At 41.6% G+C, this 17,201-nt stretch overlaps 1 protein-coding gene across 2 annotated transcripts in view; it reads right to left on the bottom strand.

Moving 5' to 3' along the window:
- The window catches only part of marchf5 (membrane-associated ring finger (C3HC4) 5), a 121,351-nt gene that overhangs the window by 13,598 nt on the left and 90,552 nt on the right, over positions 1 to 17,201 (bottom strand). For both annotated transcript variants that reach the window (XM_072557729.1, XM_072557730.1), the window contains exons 3-4: positions 13,667 to 13,797; positions 10,623 to 10,806 (exon numbers count right to left, since the gene is read on the bottom strand). In XM_072557729.1, the coding sequence (XP_072413830.1) occupies positions 10,623 to 10,806; positions 13,667 to 13,797 (315 nt within the window). The remainder of the gene's footprint in view (positions 1 to 10,622; positions 10,807 to 13,666; positions 13,798 to 17,201) is intronic.

Here is a 17,201-nt window from a genome sequence, read left to right as displayed (position 1 = left end):
GGGCTGAAGGCACCTCGACACATCTACTAATCCTAGCTCTTTATTCAGATCTGCCAGTTGTCTAGATCTCAGAGATATACCCATAGTGCTCCTAGGTATCCTATCTGTCTCTGGGTCCATAATACAGTTAAAAATCTCCTCCTAGAATTGTATGGTGGACTCCAAAAGCCATCAACTTAGAGAAAGCTTCCGTTACAAATTTAAAAGGGTGTGCCGGGGGGCTATAAAGATTTAAAATTCCATATTCCTCTCCATGTTTAGGGCTTTGATCAATATATATCATCAGACTAATCTTTTATCTGGCTTAACATTTGGAAAGGAAGATTCTTCCCAATAAGAATGGCTACTCCCCTACTTTTTGAACTGAAAAATGAAAAGAAAGCCTGATCAAATCCACCTGTTGTTGCTTTAAGTGTGCTTTATCAAGTAGATGTGTCTCCTGTAAGAGAGCTACATCGACCCTTTCTTTTTTTAAGACTTGATAGCATCTTTTTCCTTTTGATTGGTGAATTACTCCCCTTGACATTCCAGGTGCACCACCTAAGTGAATGGCTAGCCATGATTGTCCAGGCAAGGCCTGAGACCCCCCAGGAGGAAGAACCCCACCTAAAAGACCTTGAATAAAGACCATAGAAAATTCACAAATACAAAAACTCTTTAAAACATTTAAACCAACACAATTAAAAACTACTCCTAAATAAAGAAAACAACGCAAAACATTTGAAAGGAGACTATCCCCCTTGCTCCCAGGGGGCATCACTACCTATCACTAACCCCATCACAGCCTCTCCTAGCTAGGGCCCCACCCTCAGCCCAGGCATTATAAATGGAGTAAACAAATTCAAGTGTTTTTATAAAACCAGAGTTAATCCAGGGTCCGGATTCGCTGTTTGAGAGCCCAGACCTGACCCACGGACGACTTTGCAGCTGTGTCCGAGGCCGCGGCCCGTTGCTCTGCCCCTCTGACACGCTGCTCGAGTTTTTCGCTGTCTCGGTCATGCTTCTGCAGCATGACAGAGATCGACTCACACCTGGACCGCATCGCTTCAATGAAAGCGTCAATCTTCTCCTGAAGTTTTGTGATCCCGGACAGCAGGCTCGCCACTGAAGGTAAGTCCCCGAATCAGCCGCAGATGTCTCTGCTGCTGCGGAAGGGGGTGGGGAAAGGGGCGCTGCGGGAGTTTTCACCTTTAGTCATTTTAAAAGAAACCCCAAACTATCCAAGTTTGATGTAAAATGACTGAGTATGCTGGGCAAAAGCTATCCTAAATGATTTAAAGGGTGTGGTGAAAGTGAGTGCCCCGCTTTGCCCGAGTCTTAGGCAGAGCACTGCAGACTCAGATTTATTGGGTCGCCACTACGGCATCTTTTAAGGAAGAAGTAGATCGACATTTGAAGAGAAGCGTATACAGAACAATTAGGAGATGGTTTGATTTTGGTTGCTCTGAAGAAAGAACCAATATCCGCACAATGGGACATCCTGTAGTGCGATATAGTATAAGAAACGTTTTACTTCTTTGATGGCATTCAAATTCTGGTGGAAAATGGTCATATCTCTTTCCAACATGGATCTAAATACCATGATCCTCACTTCTGGGAGGAGGGGGGGGGAAGGGGGGGGGGGATGTGGGGTGTGGAGAAAAAGCCTTAGAGTCATATCTGGAGGCATGTTGCACTTATAAAACACTACTTTCACTGAAGAAAGTAATCACCAAATCTTGTGTAGGGAGTTATTGGGATTCCAAATTAATTTGTTTCAACTATCTCTTGAAGAAATATTGCTTGGAGGAAAAGGCAGCAAACATATGCCTCACACCATAAAGAATGAAAGCCATAGTTGGATAATTAAAAATGAATATCCCTGCAATCAATTTGTTCAAACTTCATAAAGCTGCAACAAGCCAGTCACAGCAAATGAAATCACAAGCTAACTGATTTGTGCTCTCTCTCTCTCTCCTTCTTTCTTTCTTCAGGACAAACATCTGTACAGCTCTGTATTTCTAGTGTGATCCCTGTAAATCTTACGTGCACCCTCTTCATTGCCTCAAAGCATGTTTGACAGTGACCATAATTGTGACAAGTTGTTCTACTCCTCCATTCTTCAAAACTATTTTAGATCTACTTACATTATTATTTTGTTATCCTTCAATATAGTTTTTTTTGTGATAAAACCATCCCCAAATGTTTTAGTTGTGCTTCAGGTTTGAACCCACATCCATCATGAATTATAACGTTTAAATCTTCTTCACAATATTGTAGACATTATTGCGGCTCACACCAAAATGTCCTCTTTTACAAAAGGTAAAACGCTGGACCTTTTACAATTTTTATCTGAAGTTAGATTGGAGTTATTTGTAGCCATCTTTCTTACCCTATAATATACCATTTCAAACTTGAATCATTTAAAAAATATTATTTAATTGAAGACAGTTCAAAGAAGGTTCACTGGGATGATCCCTGATATGGACGGATGATCTTCTAACCAAAGCCCAAAAAAGTTCGGACTTTCCTCACTGGAGTTTAAAAGAATGGGAGGTGATTTCATTGAAACACAGGATTCTTAAAAGGGCTTGACAGATTAAATGCTGAGAGGATGTTTCTCCTCATGGGAAGAGTCTAGGATCAGAGAGCATAGTTAATTAAAGACTGAGATGAGGAGGATCTTCTTCTGAGGGTTGAGAATCTTTGGAACTCCTGGCCACAGAGATGTAAAAGCAGATTGCTTGTGTATATTTAAGGACGTTCCAGGGAAAACAGCCCCAGTCTGTACAGCCTCTCCCTATAGCTCAAATCCTCCAACCATGGCAACATTCTTGTAAATCTTTTCTGAACCCTTTGCTACCAGAGAAAGTGGAGGAGGTTGGTACAATTGCAACATTTAAGAGGCATTTGGATGGGTATATGAGTAGGAACGGTTTGGAGGGATATGGGCCGGGTGCTGGCAGGTGGGACTAGATTGGGTTGGGATATCTGATTGGCATGGACTGGTTGGACCGAAGGGTCTATTTCCATGCTGTACATCTCTACGACTCTATGACAAGATTCTTTGTCAGTAAGAGAATCAAGGGTTTTGGGGAAAAGGCAGGAAAATGGACATGAAGAGTATCAGATCAGCCATGACCTTACTGAATAGCAGAACAGGCTGAAGTGACTGAACTCCTGTTCCTATTTCTTACGGTCTCCATGGTGACCAGCGCAGAACATAATATTTCACTGTTGGCTTCATGCTACAGAAATGGCACCAACCATTAAAACCATCTACGTTTAGGAAACATCAAACAGAACGTGTCATAGGGAGATGCATTAAACTGTTTGAACTGGTCACACAGTATTCTCAGAAAATTGAATAACCAAAAAAAAGCAAAGTTATTGTCAAGCAAAGAATGTGTCAGAATTTGATTCTTGGCTTCAGTAAAGATTTTGTATTGCTACAAAAAGGTAAATTACTTGAATTTCTGATGACACCACCAACTACAGAATGGTTGGCTCTCACCTGAATTATAGTGGTCTATTACATCAGATTTTGCAAGCAAGAAAATAGTAAATATGATGCCTAAAAATGAAATGGGCTGAAGAACTATGCCATAAACAAAGTAATTGTAAACACTAGAAATGGAATGTGTGCCATTAAACAGCCAAAAAGCAAAAATGTTGTCAAATTCAAGTTATTAGAAGAGGCCCAAAGAATCCCTATTTTCTTCTTGGAGTAAAGTCAAAGCTATTTAACTGCAAATGTGGAAATAGATTACAGTGCCAAATATGGTTGGACTGTCAGGCTTCTGCAAAAATTATAGAATGAAGCACCAACAGAAGAACTGATCTCTAGTGCTGATGTAAATCCTCCATGCTCAAGTTGGCAATGTAACAGCTGCTGCAGTCGCATAAGGTTCTATCAACCTCTAGTCTTTCCTGTCGAACACCTTCCAAATCATGCAAATGCCTGGCAACTCTGTCTAAGGCAAAAACAACATGAACCATTATTTGATGAATTACAGCAATGTTTGATGGCAGCAGGACTTTCTTGATACTCCATGTGTAACAAATCACCTTATGTTTAGTCACAATCATTTTAATATAACATTAAAACTGCTAGATAAAATGCATTGATTTCAAAATTTAATGACTTTTTAAAAATATCAACAACGTATATTCAGATAGCTCCTTTAACAAAATAACATATTCCAAGGCATTTCACAGAAGCATCAGAAAACTAGATTTGACACGGAGTCACATAAGGCCGGTAAAGTGTAAATCACAATGTTCATAAAACCATAAAATACAGGAGCAGAAATTAGGCCGTTCAGCCCACTGAGTCTGCTCCACCATTTAATCATAGCTGATAAATTTCTCAAGTCAAGAGTGTGGTGCTGGAAAAGCACAGCAGGTCAGGCAGCATCTGAGGAGCAGGAGAATCGACATTTCAGGCATAAGCCCTTCATCTGGCATGAGGCTCAGAGATAAATGGGAGGGGCGGGGGCTGGGGCTGGGGCTGGGGCTATGGGGGAAGGTAGCTGAGATAGCAATAGGTAGATGAAGGTGGGGGAGAAGGTGATAGGTCAGAGAGGAGGGTGGAGCAGATAGTTGGGAAAGACGATGGACAGGTCAAGAGGGTGGTACTGAGTTGGACGCTTAGGACTGGGGTAAGGTGGCGGGAGGGGAAATAAGGAAACTGGTGAAATCCACATTAATCCTGTGTAATTGCAGGGTGCCAAGACAGAAGATGAGGTGTTCTTCCTCCAGGTGTCGGGTGGTTAGGATTTGGTGATGGAGAGGCTCAGGACCTGCATGCCCTTGATGGATTGGGAGGGCGAGTTGAAGTGTTCAGCCACAGGACGGTGGGGTTGGTTGGTGTGGGGGTCCCTGAGATATTCTCTGAGACAATCCGCAAGTTGGCATCCTGTCTCCCCAAATGTAGAGGAGACCACATTGTGTGCAATGGATACAGGAGACGACATTAGTGGAGGTACAGGTAAATTTCTGTCAGATGTGGATGAATCCTTTGGTGCCTTGGATGGAGGTGAGTGGGGAGGAGTAGGTACAGGTTTTGCAGAGGTGCTAGAAAAGCACAGGTCAGGCAGCATCCGAGGTGCAAGAGAATTGACGTTTTGGGCATAAGCCTTTCATCAGGAATGAGGCTTGTGGACCGGCGGTGGGGGTTGGGGGGGGGGGGGGGGGGGTTGAAAAATAAGTTTCTCAACTACATTCTCCTGCTTTCTCCCCGTAACCCTTGATCCCCTTGGCAATAAAGAACTTATCTCAGTCTTATATATACTCAATGACCTGGCCTCTACAGTCTTTTGCGGCAGTGAATTCCATAGATTAACCACTCTGGCTGAAGACATTTCTCCTTATCTCCATACTAAAAGGTCTTCCCTTTACTCAAAGGCTATGCCCTCAGGTCCTAGTCTCTCCTAACAATGGAAACATCTTCCCAACATTCACTCTGTTCAGGCCGTCCAATAATCTGTAAGTTTCAATTAGATTCCCCCCCCAATCCTGCTAAACTCCATTGCGTGTAGATCCACAGCCCTAAAATGTTCCGTTCATGTTAAGCTTTTAATTCCTGTGACCATTCGCGTGAACCTCGTCTGAACCCGCTCCAGGGCCAGTACATCTATCCTAAGATATGAAGCCCAAATCTGCGCACAATAATCCAAATGTGGTCTGACCAGAGCCCGTTACAGCCGCAGAAGTACATCCCTGCTTTTATATTTTTTATATTCCTCTCAAAATAAATGCCGACACTGCATTGGCCTTCCTAACAGATTCAACCTGCAAATTTACCTTGAGACAATCAGGGACTAGGACTCCCAAGTCTCTTTGCACTTTAGAATTCTGAATTTTCTGCCCATCTAGAAAACAGTCCATGCTTCTAATCTTCCTAATCAAGTGCATGACCTCACTTTCCCATCTTGTATTTCAACTGCTACTTCCTAACCTGTCCAAATCCTTCTGCAACCTCCCTGCCTCAAGACTACCTGTCCCTCTACCTATCTTTGTATTGTCTGCACACTTATCCAGAATGCCCTCAGTTCCTTCATCTAGATCATTAATATATAAAGTGAAAAGCTGTGGTCCCAACACTGACCCTTGCAGAACATCACATGTCAATGGCTGCCATCCTGAGAAAGGCCCTTTTATTCCCACTCTTTGCTTTTTGCCAGTCAATCTTCTATCCATGTTAGCACCTTGCCTCTAACACCATGGGCCCTTATCTTAGTCAGCAGCCTCCTACGTACATCCCTAAGCACCTTTTCAAAGACCTTCTTGAAGTCCAGGTCGATCACATCCATCGGCTCTCCTCAGTCTAAACTGCTTGTTAGTTCTCAAAAGATTCCAGCAGATTTGTCAGGCATGATTTCCCCTTGATGAAGTTAAAGAGGGGAGGGGAGGGGAGGAACAAAGGGAAGGTAAGGGAGGAAGGAAGTACAACAGAAGGTTTGTGGAGGGAATTCCAAAGTTTAAGGCCTCGGAAGCTGAAAGCAGAGTCTGATTACATTCCCATTTCCTTCCCAACTGCTCCCCGCAATAACCTTGCATCCTTGTGTTCATCAAAAATCTTGCCTTAAAAAATGTTCAAACACTCTGCTTCCACCATCTTCTGAAGGGATTTGCAGAGAGGGGTGATGGAAAAGCGGCTGGTAGAGTCCAAAGGATTGAAATGTAAACGGATAGGGAATGAGTTGGACAGGGAATGAAAGGTATAAGGTTCAGCAGGACAGAAGGAAAGGAAATTTGTGATTATTGAACCACAGCATACCTTAATTTCCAGCTATTAGTAATAAGGTTTTTTTTTGTTTGTTCATGGAGCTCAGGCATCACTAGCTCAGCAGCATTTATTGCCTATCCATAATACCCCACAGTAGTGATACAAAGTTTCCTTTTTGTATTGCTGTCATCCTTTCCCACAATGTTGCCAGGGAGGATTGCTCAGATTATGACCCAGTCACAATGAAGGGTTAACGGTATACCTCCATATCTGTAAATGGCTTGGAGAGGAACTTGCAGGTGATGTTCCCAAGCCGTTCCTACCCTTCTCTTATAGGTGATAAAGCTTATAGGGTTGAAAAGGTTATATTGAATAATGCTGCAGCACATCTTGTGGATGGTATACAGTGCAGTCACAGCAAGATATGGGAGGATCTGCCAATCATATGGTTGTATTTTCTGTGTAGTCTCATTCAGACTAATGGAGGATATTCATACTATTGAGTTGTGCCTTGCAGATGGTGAAAAGGTCAGAAACTAAGTCATTTGACGAAGGATGACCTGCTCTTGTAGCCATAGTATTTGTTAAGGTAAAAACAATGACTGCAGATGCTGAAAACCAAATACTGGATTAGTGGTGCTGGAAGAGCACAGCAGTTCAGGCAGCATCCAACGAGCAGCGAAATCGACGTTTCGGGCAAAAGCCCTTCATCAGGATAGTATTTGTTAAGTCATGCCCTGGCACTGTCCTATTACTGTCAAGCTGGAGAATAAATGCTACTTCAGTAAGGGGTGTAGAAGAGCATGACAAGAGTGGCACCATGCATACTTAATGAGAAACCGTCAACCTGGCAATGGTCCACAAGACAATTACATGCAAGTTAAACAGATGAAGCAGCTTGTTGCTTCACAGTTGTTCCAGTTATACTCCTGATAAATGGTGATTCAAGAAACTGATGGTACGGAATCACTGAGGATGGAGATGTTCACATGGTCCCCTCTTCCTATTACATATTTTATTGTCTAGAACCACATATGATAGGGTGCGCCAGTCTGCAGAGCTTTTGATCACGTTTGTTGGTTGTAAAATGATGACATGCTCAAGAACAGGCTGCTTCATCTGTTTAACTTGCATGTAATTGTCTTGTGGACCATTGCCAGGTTGACGGTTTCTCATTAAGTATGCATGGTGCCACTCTTGTCATGCTCTTCTACACCCCTTACTAAAGTAGCATTTATTCTCCAGCTTGACAGTAATAGGACAGTGCCAGGGCATGACTTAACAAATTTTGAAAGGATACAACGGTGCTGCTGATGGCCCACAACTCATGGGTGTCCAGTTTTAGCAGATAAATCTTCTGAATCATTCACTTAGCATGGGGATACTCCAACACAACACAATGGGATGGTGCTCAGTATTAAGATCAATTTCATTTTCAGAAGTATGATTCCTACTAATAGCATCATGGATAGATGCAATTATGAAACATAGATTGGCAAGGATGATGTCAAGTATATTATTCGCATGTGTTGCTTCTCTCACCACTTAATACAAGCCCTGGCAATCATGTACTTCAGGACACAACCATTTGGTCATGCTATCAAACTACTCTTTGTGAAGATGTAGCATAGAACTCTCTATCCAAGTACATATTGTGCACATGACATTTTCAGTGTACTTTTACTTGGCATTCAACATGGAAGTGTGGTGATTTTGTCAAGTGAGGGAAGGCAGTCGGCGGTAATAATTAGTAGCTGCACTGGGACCTCAGCCTGGAGCTTGGTGACCACTGGTGTTCCACAGGGATTAGTTCTGGGACCTCTGCCTTGGTGATTTTTATAAATGACTTGGATGAGGAAATGGAAGGGTGGGTTAGTAAGGTTGCTGATGACACAAAGGTTGGTTGAGTGGTTGATAGTGCGCAGGGCTGTTGTAGGTTCAACTAGACATCGACAGGATGCAGAACTGGGCTGCTAAGTGGCAGATGGAGTTCAACCTGGAAAAGTGTGAAGTGATTAATTTTGGAAGGTTGAATCTGAATGCAGACTACAAGGTTAAAGGTCAAATTTCTGACAGCATAGAGGAACAGAGGGATCTTGAGGTCCATGTTCATAGATCCCTCAAAGTTGCCAACCAGGTTGATAGGACTGTCAAGAAGGCATATGATGTGTTAGCAGGGGGATTGAGTTTAAGAGCCGTGAGGTTATGCTGCAGCTCTATAGAGCTTTGGTTAGACAACACTTGAAGTATTGTGTTCAGTTCTGGCCACCTCATTATAGGAAGGATGTGAAAGCTTTAGAGAGGGTGCAGAGGAGATTTACCAGGTTGCTGCTTGGACTAGAGGGCAGGTCTTATGAAGAAAGGTTGAGGTAGCTGGGGCTTTTCTCATTGGCGTGAAGGAGGGTGAGAGGTGACTTGATAGAGATGAACAAGATGATAAGAGGCATAGATAGAGTGGATAGCCAGAGACTTTTTCCCAGGGTGGAAATGGCTATCACAAGGGACATAATTTTAAAGGTGAATGGAGGAAGGTTTACAGAAGATGTCACAGGTTGGTTCTTTACACGGAGAATGGTAGGTGCATGGAATGCACTGCCAGCAGTGGTAATAGAGTCAGATACATTAGGGACATTTAAGCGACACTTGGATCGGCACTTGGAAAATAGTACAATGAAGGGTATGTAGGTTAGTCTGACCATAGAGTAGGATAAAAGATTGGCACAAAATAGAGGGCATGTACTGTTATAGTTTTCCTTGCTTGTGCTTAACCTGATTCCAAAAGACTTAATGGGGTTAGGACTCAATACTATTAACTCTCAGGTTTACTCTCTTTCTCTTTTATATATAGTATATATAAAGTATACCAAAATGGGGTGTCCTTGAGTAGATTGGCCCTGATTGTGGGACAGGTATAGCAATAAGAGATAATGGGATATTCCTTAAAAAGATGATTCTGAGTACAGATATCAGACTTTTGCTTGACTAGTTTGACAGACAGATCGCCCCAGCTGTTAATCAGAACATTTCAACATTAACTGGACTGGGTATACCTTACTTCATCTTCTCTAATGCCATGGTTATTACCATATAATTCATCCTTTTCGTTTATAGTGGTTTCTTACAACTGTGTCACTTGCAAGACTTTCCCAGAGGCATTAAAGAATGAACAACAATGCAATGGAACTCAAGTCACATTTAAGCCAGATTGGGTAAGGGTAGCAGATTTTCTACTTCAACGACATTAGTGAACCCAGTGGGCTTTTGAACAACCCAACAGTTTCATGGTCATTATTACTGACAAAAAAAAATTCTTTAATTCAGAATTATACAATTAACTATTTAAATTCCCTACCTGCTGTTAGACTAGACAGTCACAGACAAGACAGAAAAATGTCCTTCAGCCCAGTGAGCCTGAGGCAAAAGCAACCATCTATCTATTCTAATTCAGTTTTCTAGCACTTGGCCCACAGCCCCGTAAGCATTTGCATTACAAGCGTATATTTAAATACTTTTTAAATGTCATGAGGATTTCTGCCTGAATCAGCGAGTTCCAGATTCCCATCATCCTCTTAGTGAAAATGTTTTTCCTCACATCCTGTCTAAACCTCCTACCTGTACCTAAATCTGTGTCCTATGGTCATATGATCAAAGGTGCATTAAATTTTGTAACTTATGCCCTGGATTTTTCTTATCCATATAAATTAAGGAATGGGGGGTGGGAGTTGGGGCAGATTGCTGATTAATAGATGTACTCATAAATAGACAAGCAACCCATATCAATGATCAGTCTTTGTAAGCTTTTATAAGAAGTATGCATTATTTTAAAAAAATAAAAGAAACATGAATTAGTCATCTTTAGTTGTCTGAAAAATAAGTCATTCCCTAAATACTTTGCTAGATTCATTTGAATTACCTGGAAAGATACTGTTTAAAATCTGTAACTTATTGGAGTATTTTCGCCACAGTCTCAGGACATAGTCCTCCCAACGAATCATCTTGCCCAAAATGAGCATAACTGGAATGGTTGGAAGTCCAATCAAAAGGAACAACGGATCAGCTCTCTCCATGACATCCAGGCCTTCTTTATGTCCCACAACCTTAACAATACAAAATTCCACATTATGCATAATATTAATAATAATTTGGTCAATAATGGCAAATATGGAGATTTAACAGAAGGAAGATAATTGAATCAATACTGGTCTAATGAATATTATTGTATAAAAGTTTCAGAATTTAAAAAAATTTCATAAGAGCAAAGCAAGTGATCATATAGTGTTTCACATCTACAATTAGTGAATGTGTACACTCACATGGGAGTGAAAAAAAAAATCTAGCATTAAAATGGACATTGGCTGAACTGGTCTTCACCTTCAACAATTTCTCCTTCGAATCCTCCCACTTCCTCCAGACGAAAGGGGTAGCCACGGACACCTGCATGGGCCCCAGCTATACTTGTCTCTGTCAGTACATAGAACAGTCTATCTTTCAGAGTTAAAACGGCACCACTCCCCACCTTTTCCTCTGCTACACTGATGACTGCATCGGCGCTATCTCGTACTCCCGTGAGGAAGTTGAACAGTTCATCAACTTCACCAACACATTCCACCCTGATCTTAAATTCACCTGGACCAACTCTGACACCTCTCTCCCCTTCCTGGACCTCTCCATCTTCATCAACGGTAACTGACATTTTCTACAAACCAACCGACTCCCACAGCTACCTGGATTAAACCTCCTCTCACCTTACCTCCTGAAAAAATGCTATCCCCTACATCCAATTCCTCCGCTTCCGCCGCATCTGCTCCCAGGAGGACCAGTTCCACCACAGAACACACCAGATGGCCTTCTCCTTTAACAACCGCAATTTCCCCTCCCATGTGATTGAAGATGCCCTCCAACGCATGTCATCCACTTCCCGCATCTCTGCTCTCGAAATCCACCCCTTCAATCGCAACAAGGACAGAACCACCCTGCTCCCCCCCGCTCTCACCTTCCATCCCACCAACCTCCGTATACATCACATCATTTGCTGGCATCTCCACCACCATGGACCCCACAACCAGAGATATATTTCCGTCCCCACGCCTATCTGCTTTCTGTAAAGAGCGTTCCCTCTGTGACTACCAGGTCAGGTCCATGCCCAAAAGCCCACCCTCCCCTGCCACCACAGGAATTGCAAAACCTGCGCCCATACCGCCTCTCACCTCCATCAACATTTCACCTGCACTTCCACACATGTCATTTACTGTATCCGTTGCTCCCGATATGGTCTCCTCTACATTGGGGAAACAGGATACCAACTTGCGGATCGTCTCAGAGAACATCTCTGGGACATCTGGACCAATCAACCCCGTTGCCCGTGGCCGAACATTTCAACTCCCCCTCCCACTCTGCTGAGGACATGCAGGTCTTGCGCCTCCTCCATAACCATTCCCTTCCAACCCAACGCCTGGAGGAAGAACACCTCATCTTCCGCCTCTGAATCCTTCAACCCCATGGCATCAATGTGGACTTCACCAGTTTCCTCATTTCCCCTTCCCCAAACCTTACCCCAGTTCCAACCTTCCAGCTCAGCACTGTCCTCATGACCTGTCCCACCTGTCAATCGTCCTTCCCACGTATCCACTCCACCCTCCTCTCTGACCTATCACTTTCACTCCCACCTCCATCCACCTATTGCACTCTTAGCTACCTACTCCCCAGCCCCACTCCCCTACCATTTATCTTTCCAGCCCCAAGGCTCCCAGCATCATTCCTGATGAAGAGCTTTGGCCAGAAACGGTTGATTTTCCAGCTCCTCCAGTGCCTCCTGATCTGCTGTGCTTTTCTAGCACTACTCTAATCTTGATTATGTGCATACAGATTACAGTTAAGCTAGCAGTCATTTTTAATAAAAAGCAGGGAGCTGTTGAGAACTTCAGGAATACCTTACAGTCTACCTATCACTGTTTAGTTCACCAAAACTATTCTTTTGTTGTGCGCTATGTGAACATTATTGTAAGCAACAACAAAGGTGAAGATGGAATATAATGTAAAGTGAGAGTTTAATAATGTTGCTTGTAAGATCAGAAAAGCTTTTTAATAAAATTTGTAAATGTTCAGAAACACTCAGGGTGCGTGCTTACACAATGAGCTCAAAGTAAGCATGCAAGTAAATACAGAAAATAATTAGAAAGGCAAACAATATGATCTCAGTTATTGCAAAGTTATTGAAGTACATGGATAAAGAAATATTGCTACAATTGTACAGAATTTTGAGAAACCACACAAAGTACGTGTGAAACTTTAGTCTCCTTAGGTAAGGATATACTTACCTTGGAGGCAGTACTGTAAAAGTTCAGTAGTTTGAGATTATAGGTTGTCCTATGATGCCAGGCTGAGTAAGGTGGGGCAAAATTCACCGGCGTTAAGAAGAATGAGAGGTGACCTCACAAATTAAAAAGATTCTGAAGGGACCTGAAAGCGTGGACAAACAAGGTGCTTCCATTGGTTGGACAATCTAATACATGGGGGCAGAATCTCAGAATAAGGGGTCAATCATTTACAACAGCGATGAAGAAAGATTTAATCACTCAAATTGTCATGAATCTTCGGAGTTTCTGCCTCAGTGGGTTGTGGATGCTCCATCATTGAATATGCTTAAAACTAGAATAGATAGAATTTTGGTTTCTCAGGGAATCAAGGTCTATGGGGAGGGAGGGGGTTTTATGAGAATAGAGCTGAAGCCCAAGGTAAGCCACGATTGGTCTGAATGGCAGAACAGGCTTGACAGCCTGGAGGGCTTACTCCTGCTATATTTTGTGCTGAATGCTTTCGTGTTGACCTATAACTGCACCCCAAAAAGTGTGTGTTTTATCCAGACGCCAGATTTGCTGTTTGCATGCTACACATTTATCAAAGCGTATCCAAACAAACAGAAAAGTCCAAGATCATGGGCAAGGTACTGTATATTACCTGCATAACAGTCACAGCTCCATATGTGACAGCTGTCCAATAGATTGAACCCACCATGATTCCAGCTGCTGCAAATGGGCATGCTTTTGAGATGAGGCGGTCTGCAAGATCCAATACGTAAACAACTGGACCTAAAACAAAGTGAAAATTATAACAATGTAGACTAAAATATCGTTACAATAAAATAAATGAATGGGAGATTGTCATTCCAACATTTACAACAAGAAAGTCACTGTCCAGAGGAGCTTTCCGATCTTGTTCTTTTTTAGAAAGGAAAGCTCTTGACAGAAGTAACCAGCATCTATCTGACTTTATATTGAAAACCCAAACTCCAAAAGAGATATTAATAATGTGAATGGTGTACCTTTCATCACACTTCGGAAAATCACAAAGACTCAAATTACGATTCCACCTTATGAGATGCTCCCTACTCTTTCAGATTTTGTTTATTTGTAATAGGGCACAAATTATGCAAATGGAAATCTTGGTGTTGGAAAGAAGACATAATGCTACGTTTTTCTCTCTGAAATGGTATGCTGATTGAAACTATTTTACTTTGTAACACCAAAAGGTTGATTCCGCATCCTAAAATTTGGGATGCAGAAGGAGATCAACTACAGTATTTGAGTTGGTACTGGTTTTTAGTTAAAATAGGTTTGAAGGCATCCCACTGTACTATTCACTCCACATTCTCCAAAATCCATTCCTTTGTTTCAATACTTTTCTGCTGGGCCTGAAGAAATGAAACAGTTGATACTTCAGTGACTCCTTGTGGCAAACAACTCCATATTCCTACAACATTACACAGAGAGAAGTCTTATAATCTTTTTTTCTCACTATGAAGATCTGTAAAGGACTCTACTCACTGACTCATAACCAAGGAAAAATGTTTATTTTTCACATTATCAAAATAACTTCTACTTTTACATACACTTACATTCTCTGCAGCAACATAAATATCTCAAATATCTGCACATAACCTTAACCCTCCATAACAAGAACCACCCTGGTTAATCTACACTGCATATTCTCAATGATTTTGCCACATTTTTTCTAACATGGCAATTAAAATTGCACAGAATACAAAATTGCCATGTTACACAAGCATTTCCATGTGGAAATCTAGCACCTGGTAGTTTTTCTGACCCCAAGCCCACTAAAAAACCGAGTATCGCAGGCCTTTTTAATAGCTTTACATATATTTGTAATATCAAGGAATCAAGCTTGTTATTCTTTCAAGTTCATTTTATTGCTCCACGTTCTTTAGTGTATATTTCAAGTGACTTCATAATGCCTTTCCACATATTTTCCTAACGTGTCACCTTACCTGCCACCTCTATTCTTATTCTGCAAACTCTTCCAAAGCTGATATTAGGCTTTGTTACCTGCCTCTGTAGGTTAACATAAAAGATACTCACAGTGTTACGACATGGGGTAAACCCTCCTGCTAAATTTAAAACCAGCAACACAGAAAAGATTTATCCCATGCAGTAATTTGTAAAAATTTGAGTGGCCAAGAACCATTTAAAGTAAAAATTAAAAACTTTATTCCTTAAAGTTTAACAGAGAATAATTAACTAACCACTATTTACAATTTCTTTCTCTAACCAAACTTTTAGTTTCCCTTCGATAAAGCTCCCAATTCGATAAAGCTTTCAAAACAACAGTTCTTATCTCAAAACCAGGCAGCTGTAGGTTCTTGTCTTCGGATCTTACTGTGTCTTCTTTTCTCCTGGTTAGGAATTTCTGCATTACAGGTTACTGATTGAAAAGGGACTTTTAAGAGAGATACTTTGAAGAGTGATATTTTTCAAAGCAGTCTCTTACATGCTAGGACATGGCAGATCTCCTCTAAACTGTTCATTTTTCCCCAGTCTTATACCCCAGAGCATCGGATTGTGTCATTGGCTTTTAAGATTGTCAATATACTAAATTCAAACTTGATTGGAGTTTGATATGTTTCGGGTATAATTTAAACTGCGTGGCCGAATTAGAATTTGTTTTTGTCTCCAAGCAACAAACTAATCGCATGGTTCGACCCAGTGTTACATTGTTACATTTTTTTAAGTGCACTTGGTGTTGGGTCTGGTAGTTCTGCTGCTTTTAACTCTCTTAAAAAGGTATACTTCACATCTTCATAACAATAGTATTGTTCAAACAGAGTTACAAGTTCTACTGGTGTCCTTGCTAAACATTATCAAACTATTTGCAACCTTGCTCTGTGTGCATTGTCTACACATTTGTGTCAGTAGCAGGTTAAAATGTAATTAATGGGTTGTGAAACACATTGACGTACCCCAAGGAGGTTATAGTCACCTAATAAATGCATGTCCTTGCTTTCATTCCAAAAAATGGTGCGTCCAATATCTCCAACATTGAAAGATTAAAGAAACTGGTACTGTGGACTTGCAGGGCAATAGATTGATGGAATTGGATTCTGGAGACCAAATTGTTCATGATGGAGTTACGTAGATTTCTCCAAAATGGGGATCACTACGTATGAAAGGCTAGGATAAATTATTTCTAGATATTACAGGCACATGAGGAATCTTTCAATCATGTACAAACAGCCAGCGAGGAACAGTGAGTAGAGGCAAGAGGGCGAAGTCTTGAAGTCAAGGCAGAATGTGACAGAGTGTGGCAAAAAGGTGCTTGAGCAAAACTGGACTCCATGGGAATTGGGGGTAACTCTCAACTAGAGTCGCAACATAAAGGATGGCGAGTGTGGTTGTTGAAGGTACACTATCTCAATCATATTTCTTCAATGTACTGTACTAGACCCTGGATCTTCAGGTGCATCAATGCGACTTCACAGCCACAATCAGGTCAGAAGTAGGGATGTTCACTGATGATTCAGACATTCACTCACTCATTCAGCACCATTCACAATTCCTCAGATACAAATAGTTTTATTTACAAGAGTTGATCAGGAAGTTAGGTATTTGGAAGTAAGTAGCTTACCTTCTAAGTCCCCAACACCTGTTAACTACCTATAAAGGCACAGGTGAGTACTGCGATAAAACAATCTCCACTTCGTTGAATAAGGGCAGTTCCGACAGCACTCGAGGAGCTCAACAGCATCCAAGATAAAGCTGTGCCTTTGACTAGTATCCTAAACTATACCTTCAATATTAACTCCCTCCTTCACCACTGATGCACAGCAGTAACTGTGTGTACCAAGCACATGGATGAACATTTTGAAATGTCATAATATTCAAGGTTATGGGCCAAGAGCTGGATTAGTGTAGATAGGTCAGTACACCTTGATGGGCTAAACATCCTGTTGTGTGATTCTAGTACTCTATGCAATACACTGAAACAATTCATCTGTGATATCTCAGACAAAGAAGATCAAGAGCAGCAGATGCTTGGGAGCATAATGTGCAAGTTGCACTCCAAGCCACACAGAGTGACTGGAACTACACAATCAGTACTGATTGTCAAAATCTGCAAGTCATATGGAGACTGCTTCAAGGCATCGGCTTGCCACTAGCTCCACAAAGGCAATATCCTACATGCTGGCAAGGTATTTCAC

This window comes from Chiloscyllium punctatum, chromosome 38 (assembly GCF_047496795.1).
Source record: "Chiloscyllium punctatum isolate Juve2018m chromosome 38, sChiPun1.3, whole genome shotgun sequence".
Taxonomy (NCBI): domain Eukaryota; kingdom Metazoa; phylum Chordata; class Chondrichthyes; order Orectolobiformes; family Hemiscylliidae; genus Chiloscyllium; species Chiloscyllium punctatum.
The sequence above is the reverse complement of the archived record's forward strand: the minus strand, read 5'-3'. Positions and strand labels throughout refer to the sequence as shown.